The sequence below is a fragment of the Micromys minutus genome, assembly GCF_963924665.1.
Source record: "Micromys minutus genome assembly, chromosome: 14".
NCBI lineage: Eukaryota > Metazoa > Chordata > Mammalia > Rodentia > Muridae > Micromys > Micromys minutus.
In genome coordinates this window covers 45,577,561-45,592,182 of record NC_137983.1, presented here as the reverse complement: position 1 = coordinate 45,592,182, position 14,622 = coordinate 45,577,561, and the positions used below count along the sequence as shown (strand labels likewise).

General features: G+C 51.7%; 1 protein-coding gene across 1 annotated transcript in view; it reads left to right on the top strand.

The window, feature by feature from the left end:
- Positions 1-14,622, top strand: part of ANK1 (ankyrin 1) — a 90,382-nt gene that overhangs the window by 48,620 nt on the left and 27,140 nt on the right. The window contains exons 18-36 of the mRNA XM_080929002.1: positions 539-637; positions 2,223-2,321; positions 2,527-2,625; positions 3,340-3,432; positions 3,750-3,822; positions 4,476-4,499; positions 5,408-5,504; positions 5,846-5,924; positions 7,377-7,474; positions 7,568-7,792; positions 8,350-8,504; positions 8,915-9,126; positions 9,561-9,765; positions 10,052-10,148; positions 10,326-10,554; positions 12,381-12,506; positions 12,621-12,740; positions 13,821-13,899; positions 14,184-14,258. Of these exons, the coding sequence (XP_080785128.1) occupies positions 539-637; positions 2,223-2,321; positions 2,527-2,625; positions 3,340-3,432; positions 3,750-3,822; positions 4,476-4,499; positions 5,408-5,504; positions 5,846-5,924; positions 7,377-7,474; positions 7,568-7,792; positions 8,350-8,504; positions 8,915-9,126; positions 9,561-9,765; positions 10,052-10,148; positions 10,326-10,554; positions 12,381-12,506; positions 12,621-12,740; positions 13,821-13,899; positions 14,184-14,258 (2,284 nt within the window). The remainder of the gene's footprint in view (positions 1-538; positions 638-2,222; positions 2,322-2,526; positions 2,626-3,339; positions 3,433-3,749; positions 3,823-4,475; positions 4,500-5,407; positions 5,505-5,845; positions 5,925-7,376; positions 7,475-7,567; positions 7,793-8,349; positions 8,505-8,914; positions 9,127-9,560; positions 9,766-10,051; positions 10,149-10,325; positions 10,555-12,380; positions 12,507-12,620; positions 12,741-13,820; positions 13,900-14,183; positions 14,259-14,622) is intronic.

The window sequence follows — 14,622 nt, the reverse complement described above, 5'->3', positions numbered from 1 at the left end:
TTCAGAAGTTCAGTGTGGTTCCATGTGGGTGGTGCTATCCCGGATGCTCCCTGCTCTGCCCTTGAGAAAAGTGAGCGGTAGCCTGTATCACCTAGAATAAGAAACCGAGGCACCTGTGTTTACTATGGAAATAACAATTGCGACGATCGAAAGTCTTCATTTAGCTGATCTGTTGTCTGTAGGCCAACCTCCAGCTAGTGCTTATTTCCTAAAGCTTTATTGGAACCCAGCCGCGCCCAGTGGTTAGAACCCCCTTATTACCAGCAAGGGTTGGCAAAGACACAGTCCTCATATTCTGGCCTCATATTCATGGCAGTCTGGCCCTGAACAGAAGCTGCCTGGTCCTTCCCTTAAGTTAGTCACCTGACATGCAGGAGGCCCAGGCTAGAAAAGTTTTTGCCGAACAACCAGGCAGACAGCTAGTTGGGGCTGCATAGACTTGGGGAATTCGGGCCTCACAGCTCCGTCGCTGCAGACTGAAATTCTTCCCTGGCTCAAAGCTGATGCACAACTGTTTCTTTTCTTCTTCTTCTTTTAGAGTGGACTCACTCCTCTCCACCTGGTAGCACAAGAAGGCCACGTCCCTGTGGCAGATGTGCTGATTAAACATGGTGTCACAGTGGATGCTACCACCCGGGTAAGGCAGACAACCCCATGCCTGTGTGTGTCTGTGATGGCTGGCTCCCTCCATTGGCCACATTCTCCATCACAATCCACACAAGTGTACCACCCCAACACCACAGAGGCACACCCTCACGCCTTGAAACTGTCTCCTTCCCGGAGACAAAAACCCTTGAGGACCAACACTCCTCTGTCTCTTCCTGAGTCTAGAGACACTGGCACTTAGGGTCACTATAACTGGGAATATTTTAGTCTGCGAGGTCTTTGAGTCCATCATAAGAAATCGGAAGGGTGCTTCCTCGTGATGTTAAGTCTGGTCTCACGTGTGTAGTAAGCATGTGGGGGACACCAGGATTTCTCAGAGTTGCTTGGAAGTACAGCCCCTTTTATGCCCGGATTGCGTTGAATGGAGCTTGACTTTCTCTCAAGCTTGCTGTGGCAAAGAGCCCGGTGCTGTGGTGTGAGGGTGGGTGTGGCGTATGGTGCCCTGAAGTAAGTAGTCACAAAATGAGACATGCTGAATAAGAAGCTGTCACTCCGGGGGGGGGGGGGGGGGGACAGAGCACCCCCAGCTGGTGGAATAAGGAACTCAAGATAGAGTTTGCCTAGCCCTGTGCGAGGCCCTCAGTTCCATCCCCAGTGCTGAAAAAGAAAAAGCACCCCAAAAGAAGGAACAGAGTTACACCACCAGCAGCAGCATGCACACACATACGCACCCCAGTTCTGGAGACACACTACTACAACGTTGTACTAAAGACACCCCAAGAACTGCCTACAGCTTCAGCCAAGATAAAGCCCACGGGTGTCCTGGACCTAGTTCAGTCTTTTAGGGTCCTTCCCCAAAGGACCCTGTTCTAGAGGTTAGAGATGCCTCATAGATTATGAAGCCATCATCCCAGGACACAAAGGTCTGACCCACAGGGTCTGTGTTAAGAAGGTCTCTGGGCTCTTCAGCTGGCTCTCTAGGGACATGTGTGACCATTTTGACATGACACCACAGTAATTAATGGGAGCTGGAACAGAGTTTGAACATGGAGGATGTAGAGCTGGCATATGAGAGACCTGGATTCATCCCTACCAAAAAGAAATGAAAACCACAGTCACACCGATAACCGTGGCTCATCACCTTGATCACGGTCAGTCCCTACAAACTCAGGCAGCACCGGAGTGCCTACAGTGAGGCCCCGCCCCTCTCGTAGACCGAGTCTGCTGTTGGTGAATATTGGCACGGCAGTGTGTGCACGGCTGTCTGTCCTTCCAGCGCTCCTCTGAGCACAGGCCAGCTTGTTACACACGCCCTCTAAAAAGAATGGCTCACTCCAGTCTCCGAGTGCTTCTCCAAGAGCTGCCGCAGACACTGGTCCCCTCTCTCTCAGCCTCTAGTCAGCAGTCCTTGCTCATCTCCCAGACTAGCAGCTTCCCACCTAGCCCCCTCTTCCAGGTTCATGTCAGCCTAAGCAGCATCAGCGCCGTGTCTCGAGGTAGCCTTCGCCCTACCCCACGGCTTCCATTCCTCCCTCAGACGGTTGCTTCTGTAAGGATTCCGTTTAAGCATGGCTCTGACGGAACCTTGCCACCTACACTCATGTCTTGCCTTTCAGATGGGTTACACCCCACTCCATGTGGCCAGTCACTATGGAAACATCAAGCTGGTGAAGTTTTTGCTACAGCACCAGGCAGATGTCAACGCCAAGACTAAGGTACATGGGCACCTTACATCCAGCTCCTGGGCTGACAGCTCCTGGGCACTCACTTGGGAAGCAGCCAGAGCTGCTCGAGGCCCTGCCTTAGTCCTGAGCTTTGAACCTAAAGAAGGAAACGGGGTGGGGGTAGTGGATGGAGTTTGCATGCAGTACTTCCTGCCACAGTTAACTGACCCTGCCAAATGTCTGCCTCACCTCGTAGCTAGGATACAGCCCCTTGCACCAGGCAGCTCAGCAAGGACACACTGACATCGTGACATTGCTCCTGAAGAATGGTGCTTCTCCGAATGAGGTCAGCTCGGTGAGTACCCACCTGGTCCTATCTCAGACCGCTCAGGGCGCATCTCTAACCACATAGGTTGCTGACAGCCTGCAGTCAGCTGTAGCTGCGTTGCTTGCACCTGTTTCTGCGGACATCCCCTCTGGTGTGTTTGAAGCTACCTTCAGTATGACATGAGTAGGCAAATCTAAGTGTTTTGGACCTCAAGGACACCCCTAGCAGCCTTAGTGGTTCGGGATGAATCTCCTGTTCTCACTGTGGGGATTACCTGCAAGGCTGTTCCCAACTTGGAAAGCTGTGGATGTGTTTGCTGAGGGTTTGCACAGGGCTGAAGCAATGTGGAGCCCAGGGACGCTCTGCAAGCAGAGAAAAACTTCACAGAGAAAAAAGCTTCAGCACCGTGCAATTTTCACTGAACTGTGCTGACAGCTGACTCCTGGGGTTTTTCCACTGGCTCCTCCTGCAGTGCTTGCCCTCGGGGGAGGGGGCATTCCGTCCTCTTGTCAAAGCCACATACTCAACACCTGAGAGCTTACAGTCTGTTCTAGTCTCCTTCCTGCCCTGTCCCATCTTTGTGGCCCCAAGGATCACACACTTGTACACATACATCATCTTGGCTCCAAGGCCCAGACTGTCCTTGTGTGCTCTTCTGAAGAATCCAAAAGGGAACCCAGTCTGTGCTCAGGACACAAGACTCGCCTCTCTGACTCCCTGTCTGTCTCTCCTTTGTCCTAGAACGGAACCACACCTCTGGCAATAGCCAAACGTTTGGGCTATATCTCCGTAACAGACGTGCTCAAGGTGGTCACAGATGAAACCAGTGTGGTGGTATGTCTCCACCCCCTTCCCCGGCTGCAGCCATGGGCCCCAAGGGTTACTGTCCAAAGCCAATGCCTCCCACCTGGTAGGCACTGTCTAGCTACAGGTGGGGCATACTGCCACCTAGTGACCAAAAAATTGAATGGGCTTGCAGAAAGGATGGGGGGGGGGGGGAGTCTGGACACGAGCTTCCAGATCAAATGCCTCCTAGGCCTGGCTTTCTTGGCCATCACCTTTCCTGGCTGCTCGTTTGGAGCAATAGCTGGACTGAAGCAAGTGTTCCCTGCCCCTTATGGGTCCCAGCCTCCCACCCTTTCTCTTTGCAGTTAGTCAGTGACAAACACCGGATGAGCTACCCTGAGACAGTGGATGAGATCCTGGATGTGTCTGAAGATGAAGGTAAAAATGTTTGTGGGTGAACTCAGCTTCCATCCTCTCAGGCATCCCTCAGAGTCTCTGGAAACCCTGAACATTCAAGTGTACATTGTAGCTAGGAGATTGGCTTCTCGAAAACACTGACTATGAGCAAAACAAATCCTTTCAGATGATCTTAGGTGATGTAAAATTAAGTCTTCATATGCAAGTTAGTTGGCATTCTTGATGCAGTTGCATTTGATCCGGGATGAGTCTAGCCAAGGCAGGTTTAAGAGCTGGCAGCAGCTGCGGCAACATCTGGCTGCTGTTCTCCTTGAGCCTCAGTAAATGGTAAGGCGGGCTGTTCGGACTGAAAATACGTGTCGATTGGCTGCCCTTCTCACGGTGTGGTTGGGCAGAAAGTCTGGAGTCTTCTCCATTACCACGGAGTGATTAAGGTTTCAACTTGGTGATCTTCAGAGTATCTTTCACCTTCTTTCTTCCCCCAAGTAAGCCTCAGGTGGAGGGAATGCAGGATAGAGAGATGGGCTTGTCCCGAGGCCTCTCCCGTCTGGAATTTAGTGGTTGTGTGACGGTCAGCTAGACAGTTCTAAACGTCCACTTCTTAAAAACGTGCCTCTCGCTTTACTGGGTCTGATGCTGTCATTCCTTCAACTTGGCTCTTCTTTGCCTTCCAGGAACTGCTCACATATCTATAATGGGTATGAAATGCTTTCTGTTCCCTGTGGTCTTTCTCACCAGAGCACATCCCACCATAAGCACACGAGTCCTCACTAACCCATGCCTGCTTTTCATCTTCCGCGGCCCTGTGCCGGGCCCGGAGCTGACTAAACAGGACGCATACCATGAATCCGCCTCTGTGTCTGTGTCTGTGCTCATCCTGCATGAATAGTTCTGACTCCATCAGTGTGGGCTCCAGGTCACAGGGCCAGGGCTCCCGAGGCAGTGTGAAAGTCGTGACCCTAGTCAGGCCAAGAAGGGATGGAAGGGGTGTGCAGGTCGCTGTATAGGTGCATATGGACGTTGCCATATAGGATGGGGGATTCTCCAGGTATAGAAATAGTAATGGAAATAATGCTTCAGCCTTGGGTGAGCAGGTCTGAGCCCTGTGCTGTGTTCCCCTTTGTAATGGCAGATTAGAAAGATCTATAACCTAGGCAGGGTGTGCTAATGCATGCTTCTGATCCCAGAATTCAGGAAATAGGAACAGGTAGATCCTCGAGTTCAAAGCTAGCCTGGTCTACAATGCGAGTTCCAGAGTGGGAGAGGGGAGAATTATCTGTAACTGTGACTCCCTGTGTGGAACCATTTTACACTCTGAAGGAGCTATTGTGTAAGGGCAAACTCATCAAACAAACAAACAAAAACCCTCTTTCTGGCTTTGTTGTTTTCCCTCCTACAAAACTTTGGAAAATAGAGGGACCAGGAACTGGCCGCCCTGGGTTGTAGGGTTGGAAGAACGGGGGACTTGGGTGAACAGACCCTTAGGACACCAGAAACCAAAAGTGTCCTCCACTTTTAAGGGAATATTGAGAGGTGGACCGGGTAAAGGTGCTTGTTAAGATCTCTTGCCTCCAGCCTGCCCCTCACTCAAGCTCCTGGGTTTCAGGTGACGAACTTGTCGGCTCAAAGGCTGAAAGGCGGGACTCCCGGGATGTGGGTGAGGAGAAAGAGCTGTTGGATTTTGTGCCGAAGCTAGACCAAGTGTAAGATGGGCTCAGTGGGGGTGGGAGGGTGCTGGGGATGGCCAGGTGCAGCTCTGGGATGGAGTAGAAATGTAGGTGAAAGCCAGGCCCCGGGGTTCATTGGGGATGGAGGGACTTAGACAAGAGCCTGTGTGTGCCTAGGGAGGGAGAAGCACATGTGCGGGGGGACATGGGTCAGCTTGTAGATAAGGGAGTCATTTTGCCACCTGAGGTGATGTGGGGGTGAATGGGCCAGGTCATTGCAGGTGTACCAAGGCCTGTCACTTAGGTGTCTCAGGAATGATGTCAGCGTCTGCTTCAAATGTTCTGCTCCTTGATTGTCTGATGTCCCTGCTTCACAGGGTGGAATCTCCAGCCATCCCAAGGATCCCTTGTGTCACACCTGAGACTGTTGTGATCCGATCTGAAGATCAGGAACAAGTAAGGAGAGCCTTGTCCCCTCCCGCTGCAGGGGATGAGGACATTCCATGATCATGCTTGTATGACTCGGGGACAGTAGGAGTTAAAGTATAAAAGTTCACAACGTGTACAGGGCACATTAAGACCCGTGATTCTGTGCGTTCCCTAGAACTCAGTGCCGTTGGCGTATCCACTCTGAGATCTGGGAGCCTCAGGGCTCTCAGGGTAAGAGAAACACTACCATAGCATGCAGTGGTGTAGCAGTGGTGTAGGAAGACACTCAGGCCTTGCAGTTGTGGGACCAGAAAGAAAGCCTTCCTCGTGTAGTGCGGCTTGTGCAGTATGGTCCTACATGTCAGCTTTCTCTCTCTCGAAGGGATGGCTGTGCCTTTCCTCATCTTCCCCAGAAACCCCGAACACTGACAGGGGGAGCTCTGCTCTCAGCAGAACTTGTGTTCATGACAGAAGTCTGGTTTGCACCTTGCTAACATTCCACTTGAGTTTGTCCAGGTTAGAGATAGTAGATTAGTGGATGAGAATGAGTCCATACAGATTACTCCTCTGATAAAGATTAGGCCATTGGCACTTTCTCCAGAGCAAAAACATTTCCTAGGAGAGGAGAGGGTTTGTGTGGTGTTGAAGGTTGGCCATATCTGCCCTAAGATCTGACGAGGTGGGCTGAATCCTCTCCCTGACTCCACAAAGGGATATGAGTCCTAAAGCAGTAACCAAAGATCTGGGTCTGAAAATATGGTAGGTTATGAGTACAGTACAGCACTAGTGTTGCTTCCATCTGAGAGATGAGCAGATGGGTCCCTGCTCCTGCAGTGACATTATCCCTGGATGCTGTCAAAGCAGGATGAACAAGCCCAAGAGGACTAGACAGTAACCATCCCAATCTCCTCATTCTCCCCTGCTCCCCACCCCTGGAGAGAACCCGGCAGTTTTTATACGCTAAGGAGAGCCCAACATCCCTTTCCAACACTTTGCTTAAGTCATAAACTCTGTCCATCAGAGGTATATGCTGCATTTCTACTAAGTGCCCATCCTGGGCTCCAGATAATGGGTTGGGTTCAGTCGTCTCCTGTGAGCTGTGAGCTGCGCCCTTTGAGGACAGAGACACATGGGTTCTGGTGAAGCAGTGAGTAATCCTCCTGCCAGTGAGGACTAGGAAACCCCATGGAGCATGATGGGCTGGTTCACCTCACAGACCCCTCACACACACAGGCAATAGAGCAAGTAGCCGTGACGATGCAGGTTGGGAAAGGCCAGGGAACTCAGGAGAGACGGGTGGAGCAGTGAGCGAGATGTGCATCCAGCAAGGGGTGGCAGAGCAGGGAGAGACTCTGGCTGAAGGCATCAGACTGCGCCTCATGGAAGCGGCTCCTTCCATTGAGCCCCAGCATCCAGACGCGTGTTTGGATGCCCTGGAGACGTGAGATAAGAGACAGGAGGCCCATTTCTCTTCTGCAGGCATCGAAAGAGTACGATGAGGATTCACTCATTCCCAGTAGCCCAGCCACGGAGACCTCAGACAACATCAGCCCTGTGGCTAGCCCTGTCCACACAGGGTGAGTATTGAGCAGATCTGGGACCCACTTTTTATTTTTTTTCTGCCCTTGAGAAGGAAAATCAGCCCTGTCCTGATCTTCCTGTGCTCCTAGGTTTCTGGTGAGCTTCATGGTTGATGCCCGGGGAGGATCCATGAGAGGGAGTCGTCATAATGGCCTGAGGGTGGTGATCCCTCCCCGGACGTGTGCGGCGCCTACTCGCATCACCTGCCGCCTAGTTAAGCCCCAGAAGCTGAGCACGCCACCCCCACTGGCTGAGGAAGAGGGCCTAGCCAGCAGGATTATCGCACTGGGACCTACAGGGGCCCAGTTCCTTAGGTGAGAAATACCCTCATAGCGAGTATGTACAGCTGGTGTCTTCCACCAGTTTCTGCCACTTCAGTCGAGACTTCCTCCCACCCCCCGGGCCACTGCGCCTACGCAGTACCCAACATCTCATTTCTCTGCTGTGAGAAACAGGTTTGCCTGCCTCTCTCAGGTCCATGAAACAGTTCATGGCTCTAGGGGATCCCACTATTCTCAGAAGTATGAGAACATTAGAAAAGAGAATACAGGAAAAACTGGCCATCAGGGGGCCCAGGGTTTAGTTATATAAGCACCAGAGTGTTCATCTGAAGGTGTTCCTCAGAGAGGGTCCCCAAGATCCTCGAGAGGAATGACCTGCAGACTCATTTTTCTCCTGCCGGGATCCCACTGAGGTCACCGGAGCTCTGTTGTCAATCTGAAAGAGTAAGAGGGGCTTTAAGAACCTCAGGAGCCCGGGGCAGGTTTGTTCCTCCACAACCAGGGCCTATAAGCAGGACCCACTTCAATCCCCCTTGTGCCCAGGCATCTGAGCCCCTATAGATGACCCCCCCATGTCTGCTCTACCTTAGCCCTGTGATTGTGGAAATCCCCCATTTTGCCTCCCATGGCCGCGGGGACCGTGAGCTGGTGGTTCTGAGGAGTGAAAATGGCTCTGTGTGGAAGGAACACAAGAGCCGCTATGGAGAAAGCTACCTGGACCAGATCCTAAATGGCATGGATGAAGGTGAGGGGCCCTTCTTGCTATAGGAAGATGGGATCTGGGGTTGCACATTGAGGGGGTTTGTTAGCCCTGTCTAGGCTGTGGGAGGCTGAGAGGGGGTGGGAATTGTCCTTATGATCAAGTACTGGGTCCCAGGACATGTGAGTAGACGTGTGTCCCCTGACTCCTGTGGCCAAAGCCTCTGCCGCAGGGCATCTGGGTCCAGAGCCTGCTCCTTCTAGGCCACCTCTCTACCAGGCTGCTAGAGAGGGAATGTGTCCAGTATGTGAAAACCTTTGGACCAACCACAGTCATAGCTCAGCCAGAGCCTCCCAGGCTACCTCCCTGCCAAGCCCCTAGGGAGGGTATGTGTCCAGGATGTGGAGCCCCGGCGCCACAGTGGTAGCTCAGCCTGAGGCAGCTTGTGGTTCCAGAGCTGGGGAGCCTGGAGGAGCTGGAGAAGAAGCGTGTGTGCCGCATCATTACCACCGACTTCCCCCTGTACTTTGTCATCATGTCCCGGCTCTGCCAGGACTATGACACCATCGGTCCTGAAGGGGGCTCCCTGAGAAGCAAGCTGGTGCCCCTGGTTCAGGCCACGTTCCCCGAAAACGCTGTGACCAAGAAAGTGAAGCTGGCTCTGCAGGTGATGCACCCCACCCCCATTGCTTGTCCCTAGGGCTACCTGGAGGTCAGGCCCTACAGGATGTGCCCACACTTCTGTCTGGGAAATCTGCGCTGAAGAGCAACTCTGGGAGGGAGGGGCGAGCAGATGTTTACTGAAGAGCTATAGACATCCTCATGTAGCTACTGAATGTAGACAGCTGTACCACCCCCGCCCCAGAAGGATTCCACGGGAGATCTAAAATGGGACAAAGTGCTGAGGGAAACATGGAGATGGGAAGAGGGGGAAAGGCTCAGAATGACACCTAAGCCATGGGGTCAGGCTTAAGTGGACACTAACTCATCAATGCACATGGGACAGTTGAGTGGGTACGGTCAGTGAGGGTACCTGACTGGCCCTATGTGGAGAGCCTTGACTTACCTGGGGCTGAGCCTTTTGTCTTTGACATTTCACAGGCCCAGCCTGTCCCAGATGAGCTGGTAACCAAGCTCCTGGGCAACCAGGCCACATTCAGCCCCATTGTTACTGTCGAGCCGAGGCGCCGGAAGTTCCACCGTCCCATTGGGCTGCGAATCCCGCTGCCTCCCTCATGGACGGACAACCCCAGGGACAGTGGGGAGGGAGACACCACCAGCCTGCGCCTACTGTGCAGCGTCATCGGTGAGTGGTGTTCTCCACGTCTGCTTCCGTGGTAGCAGCTGGTTTGGGGGAACGCACTGGGTGGTGGAAAGATAAAGCCAGCTCTTCCTCAGGGGTGACAGAGAAATGACCTCCATCAAAGTCTATGGCCAGAGGACAAGTCCTCAGCAAAGCATGAGGGAATAGAGTCCCCCGGTCGCAGACCAAAGGTCACCCAGATGTTCCACTCCTGTCCTGAGCACATTGGTAAACTTCATGCTTATGAATGGAAGTGTCCCCTAGTACTCTGTTTCTGCTGGTGTTCTAGGTGGGACCGACCAAGCCCAGTGGGAAGACATCACGGGAACAACCAAGCTTGTATATGCCAACGAGTGTGCCAACTTCACCACCAATGTCTCAGCCAGGTGAGACTCAGCCCTTTGCAGCCCAGCATGGTGGAGCCATCCACCTGGGAGCCATCCTCATGGCTTGGCCCACTCTCCCAGGCTGGGCTTAAGATACATTCGCTGGTAGTCCACAAGCAGAGGCAGGATGCAACCTCCTCCGCGTGGCTACACTCACCACCCACCCCATCCTTTTAGGTTTTGGCTGTCAGACTGTCCTCGTACTGCGGAGGCTGTGCACTTCGCCACTCTCTTGTACAAAGAGCTCACGGCAGTGCCCTACATGGCCAAGTTTGTCATCTTTGCCAAGATGAACGACCCTCGGGAAGGACGCCTACGTTGCTACTGCATGACGGATGACAAGGTGGACAAGACCCTGGAACAGCATGAAAACTTCGTGGAGGTGGCCCGGAGCAGGGACATAGAGGTATGGCTACCAGGTCTCCTCATAACAACCATGGAAGGTCTTTCTCGCTGCGCACAAGGAAACAGAGCCCTGGCAGCTCTCATGACTGGCTTCTGAAACATGGTGTCTAGTCCAAGCCAGAAGTCCCACCTCTGAAATTGCAGGGACCGTGAAGATATATCTCTTCAGCTCTTCTCTCGAGAGTCACCTTAGATTGTTATGGAAACATGAGAGCCACCGCAATGGCATCTTGGGGAGGTGGCAGATGGTTGGCCTAGTGACTTGTATGATAAGAGTCGGCTCTCACTGACGTCCGTGTGAATCGGGTACAGTATAAATTAACTTACAAGCCTGGAGAACCGGCTCAGCAGTTAGAAGCACTGTCTGCACTTGCAGAGGACCTGGGTTCAGTTCCCAGCATCCATATCAGACAGCTCACAACCACCTGTAACTCTAGTTTCGGAAGACCCAGTGCCCTCTTCTGGCCTCTGTGGGTACCTGCACGGATGTGTGTATGCACATGCACAAACATGCATGCACACATAATTTAAATATTTTTTTCTTACAATACCTTACTTATGAAATAGGGTTTAGCTCTCTCAGCTGTGGGCATCTTTGTCCCCGGTGTACACACTGGGAAACCAAGACTGGGAGAGAGGTGTAAAGTGCCACTCAAGCTGCGTAGGGAGTACCTGTAGGGTTTGACCCAAACTCCCTGTTTCTACCAGCAGCAACACTGGGGTGTGGTAACATCTGGGAAAGCAAGGGCTGTGTGGACAGACACTATGTAAATGGCTGGGAACTAGAATTGAACATATTACCGATACTAAGATTCCCGTGTTTACATAGGGACCCTCCGAGGTTCTGGGCTCTGGATCTTACCTGGGGGTGCTGATGTCTTAGCTATGGTTTCTCTCACTGTAATAAAACACCATCACCAAGAGCAACTTGGGAAGGGAGGGACTGGTTTCAGTTTACAGCTTACCCTTGTATCTGTTGATCATGGAAGAAAGTCAGGACAAGAACTCAAGGCAGGAATCTAGAGACAAGAAGTAAGGAAAAGCCATGGAGAAACACTGGTCACTGGCTTGCTCCTCATGTCTTACCCAGCCTGCTTTTTTATACAAACCCAGAAATTCCTTTCCCAGGAGTGGCACCCCATGGTGAGCTGGGCCCTCTCACACCAACCATCAATCAAGAAAAGGCACTGCAGAGTTGCCCGCTGGCCAGTTTGGTTGTGGGGGATGGGCTTCTTAATTGAGGTTTCCTCTGACTCTAGCTCAAGTCAAGTTGACAAAAGAACCAGCAGAGCTGACAGGAACCAAAAGTACCAGGCTAAGGCTTGGGCGTGTCTGGTTTTGCTACTGCCCCTGCACTGCTCAGCATACTTATCTATGGGCCTTGGTTTCCTCAGTGAGATATGTTCACAAGATCATCTCAGTTGACACTATTATATACATAGAAGGAATTTTTATGTGTGAGAAATATTTGTAGGCTTTGCAGTACATCTCATGAGCAAAACCCCTTCCGATAAACCTAAGAATAGCCTAGGGCTTTTTCAGAAGTCGTGCCCTGCTGTCCTAACAGGCCACCGAGTGCTGGGAACAGTTCTGCTTGGGGACGTGTGAAAGTGCTGTTCGTTACAAGTCTGCATTAAGGGAGCTCACTTATGACACGTTTCCTTAAACAAGCAGTAGGATTTCTCATACGCCCTCCTTGTGAGAAAAGGAAGGTTTAATGGGGCAGGTGTGTGTGTGTGTGTATGTGTGTGTGGGTGTGTGTGTGTGTGTGAACAGAATTGCACAGCCATTTCTACATGAGGTCAGCATGCTTTTCTTTTTCCGTAGGTTCTGGAAGGGATGCCTCTATTTGCTGAGCTCTCTGGGAACTTGGTGCCTGTCAAGAAAGCAGCCCAACAGCGAAGTTTCCATTTCCAGTCATTCCGAGAGAATCGTCTGGCCATCCCCGTGAAGGTGCTGGCCTCCTACCTTCTTTCCCTGGTCTGGGAGTCTGGGAGGCAGGAACCCCTGAGAATACCAGTTCAGAGGCATAAAGGGTCTTGCTAAAGCTCTCTGTGTGTGATTTAGGTGAGGGACAGCAGCCGTGAGCCAGGAGGGTTCTTGTCATTTCTGCGGAAGACGATGAAGTATGAGGACACACAGCACATCCTCTGTCACTTGAACATCACCATGCCTCCCTGTACCAAGGTGAGCTGCCATGGCCAACATCCCTCAGAACCTCCCTGGGGTAGACCCCAGAACACGCACATGTCCACAGGGCGTCTTTCTTCCTTCTCAAACACTAACTCTGAATTTCCAGGCTCCACAAGGCTCTTGCCCTGTTATGGACGTTTGTTTTGTGGCCAGGCAGAGAAAGCTTGCTATGGAGTGTTTGTACAGCCTGGTTATGTGATGTGAGGAGCAAATGTCTGGGTCGGGTGCTGTTAAGACTGTTCACATGGGGCCAGCCTCCCCAGAATATGGAGGACAGAGCCCCTTGCTGCTCTTGAGGCCTCTAGAGGGCACAGCCAAATGGAATGGGGACTTGCTCTAGGTCACATACTCATAAACAGAAGTTGTCAAGTCTCTTCTCAATGTATTTGCCTGTCCTGCTCCTCAAACAAGGGGACCCAGGTGTCCCCAGCCAGTGTCAAAACCCAAGTTCCCAAATTCAGCCAGGGAGTCTTGGCCAAAGCACTTTTTCTGATCCCCGATCACATGCTGTTTGGTTGGACCTGTGGAGGGACCACATCTTCAGAATGTCTCCGTGTTTCTGTCAGTGCCCCTGTGCTGTGGTTTGAATCATTTGCCTTCCATGGTCACCTAGAAGAGAAGCAAGGTCACCTTCGTATATGTGACTCAATTTCTCTTTTCCTTCTGGGGGTGAGGGTGACCCTGTTTCTCTCTCAAATGGAATTTCCAGTGCCCAGAACAGAAAGGCCCTAGAGGTAAGCCATCGGCAAGTGTCAGAAGTGAGCTACTGAATTGAAGAGAATCTAAGAAGAAAAACTGGGTTTAAATTCAAACTCTGTCTTTACTGGGTGCCCTTGTGCAAGTTACTCTCTGAGCCTCAGTCTCCTCAACCAAGGAGACAGAGTCAAAAGTGTCCCTGCTTTCTGCCTGGGAGGCTGCTTCACCAACCTCCTTCCATTCCCTCCTCTTCCCACAGTTTCTAGCTATCCGTCATAGAACACCACATCCCCTCCCTACAATATGAGAGCTTGCATCAGCTTCTCTAAGAGGGAGTACACCCAAAAATCCATTGCACCCCTTCTTTGTCTTTTGCAGGGCGGTGGAGCAGAAGACAGGAGAAGGACCCTGACACCTCTGACCCTTCGATACAGCATTCTCGGCGAGTCCCGGCTGGGTAGGACCCCCTTGCCTAGCACCTCAACGCACTTGCTCCTATATAAATACCACCGCATTTCCATAAAGGACACCTGCCAATGATTTCCTTATTAAGGACTCTGTCCTGGTACCAGTTCATCTTATTTTGTCTGCAGCAGGCAAAACCCTTCCCTTAGGTCTCTACCTGACAGTGATCTGAAGGCCCCTGTGTAACCTGAGCATCCTTCTGTAAGGGCCAAATGTCAACCTTATTCATGTTGTGACAGCCCAGGCTATTAACCGCAACCCAATGCATCTTCCCAGGTTTTACCAGTGACACAGACCGTGTTGAGATGAAGATGGCTGTCATCAGGGAGCACCTCGGCCTCAGCTGGGCAGGTGAGTTATGAAATTTGTACCTACCTGAAGCCATGGCTCTTCTTCCTGAGTGAACCATGATGAAGGGCTTCCAGCCCTTCATCATCATCCATTGTATATCTAGTCTGTGGTGGGTGTTCTATAAAAAATGCACTGGGTACCATTGGAGAGCAGTGAGCTCCCTCCATGTTTTCCCAGTTCCTGTAAACACTGTGAGCTATAATTGTCCTTACTTTATAACAAGCATACTGGAGACTCGGAAACAGCTGGGGATTTTTTGTTTGTTTTTTTTTTTTTTTTTTTTATGAACTTTACCAAGCTGAGCCTTGGCCCTGGCTGTCGGGAGCACTAGTTGAATGTAGAAAAGAATGTACAAATGCTGACC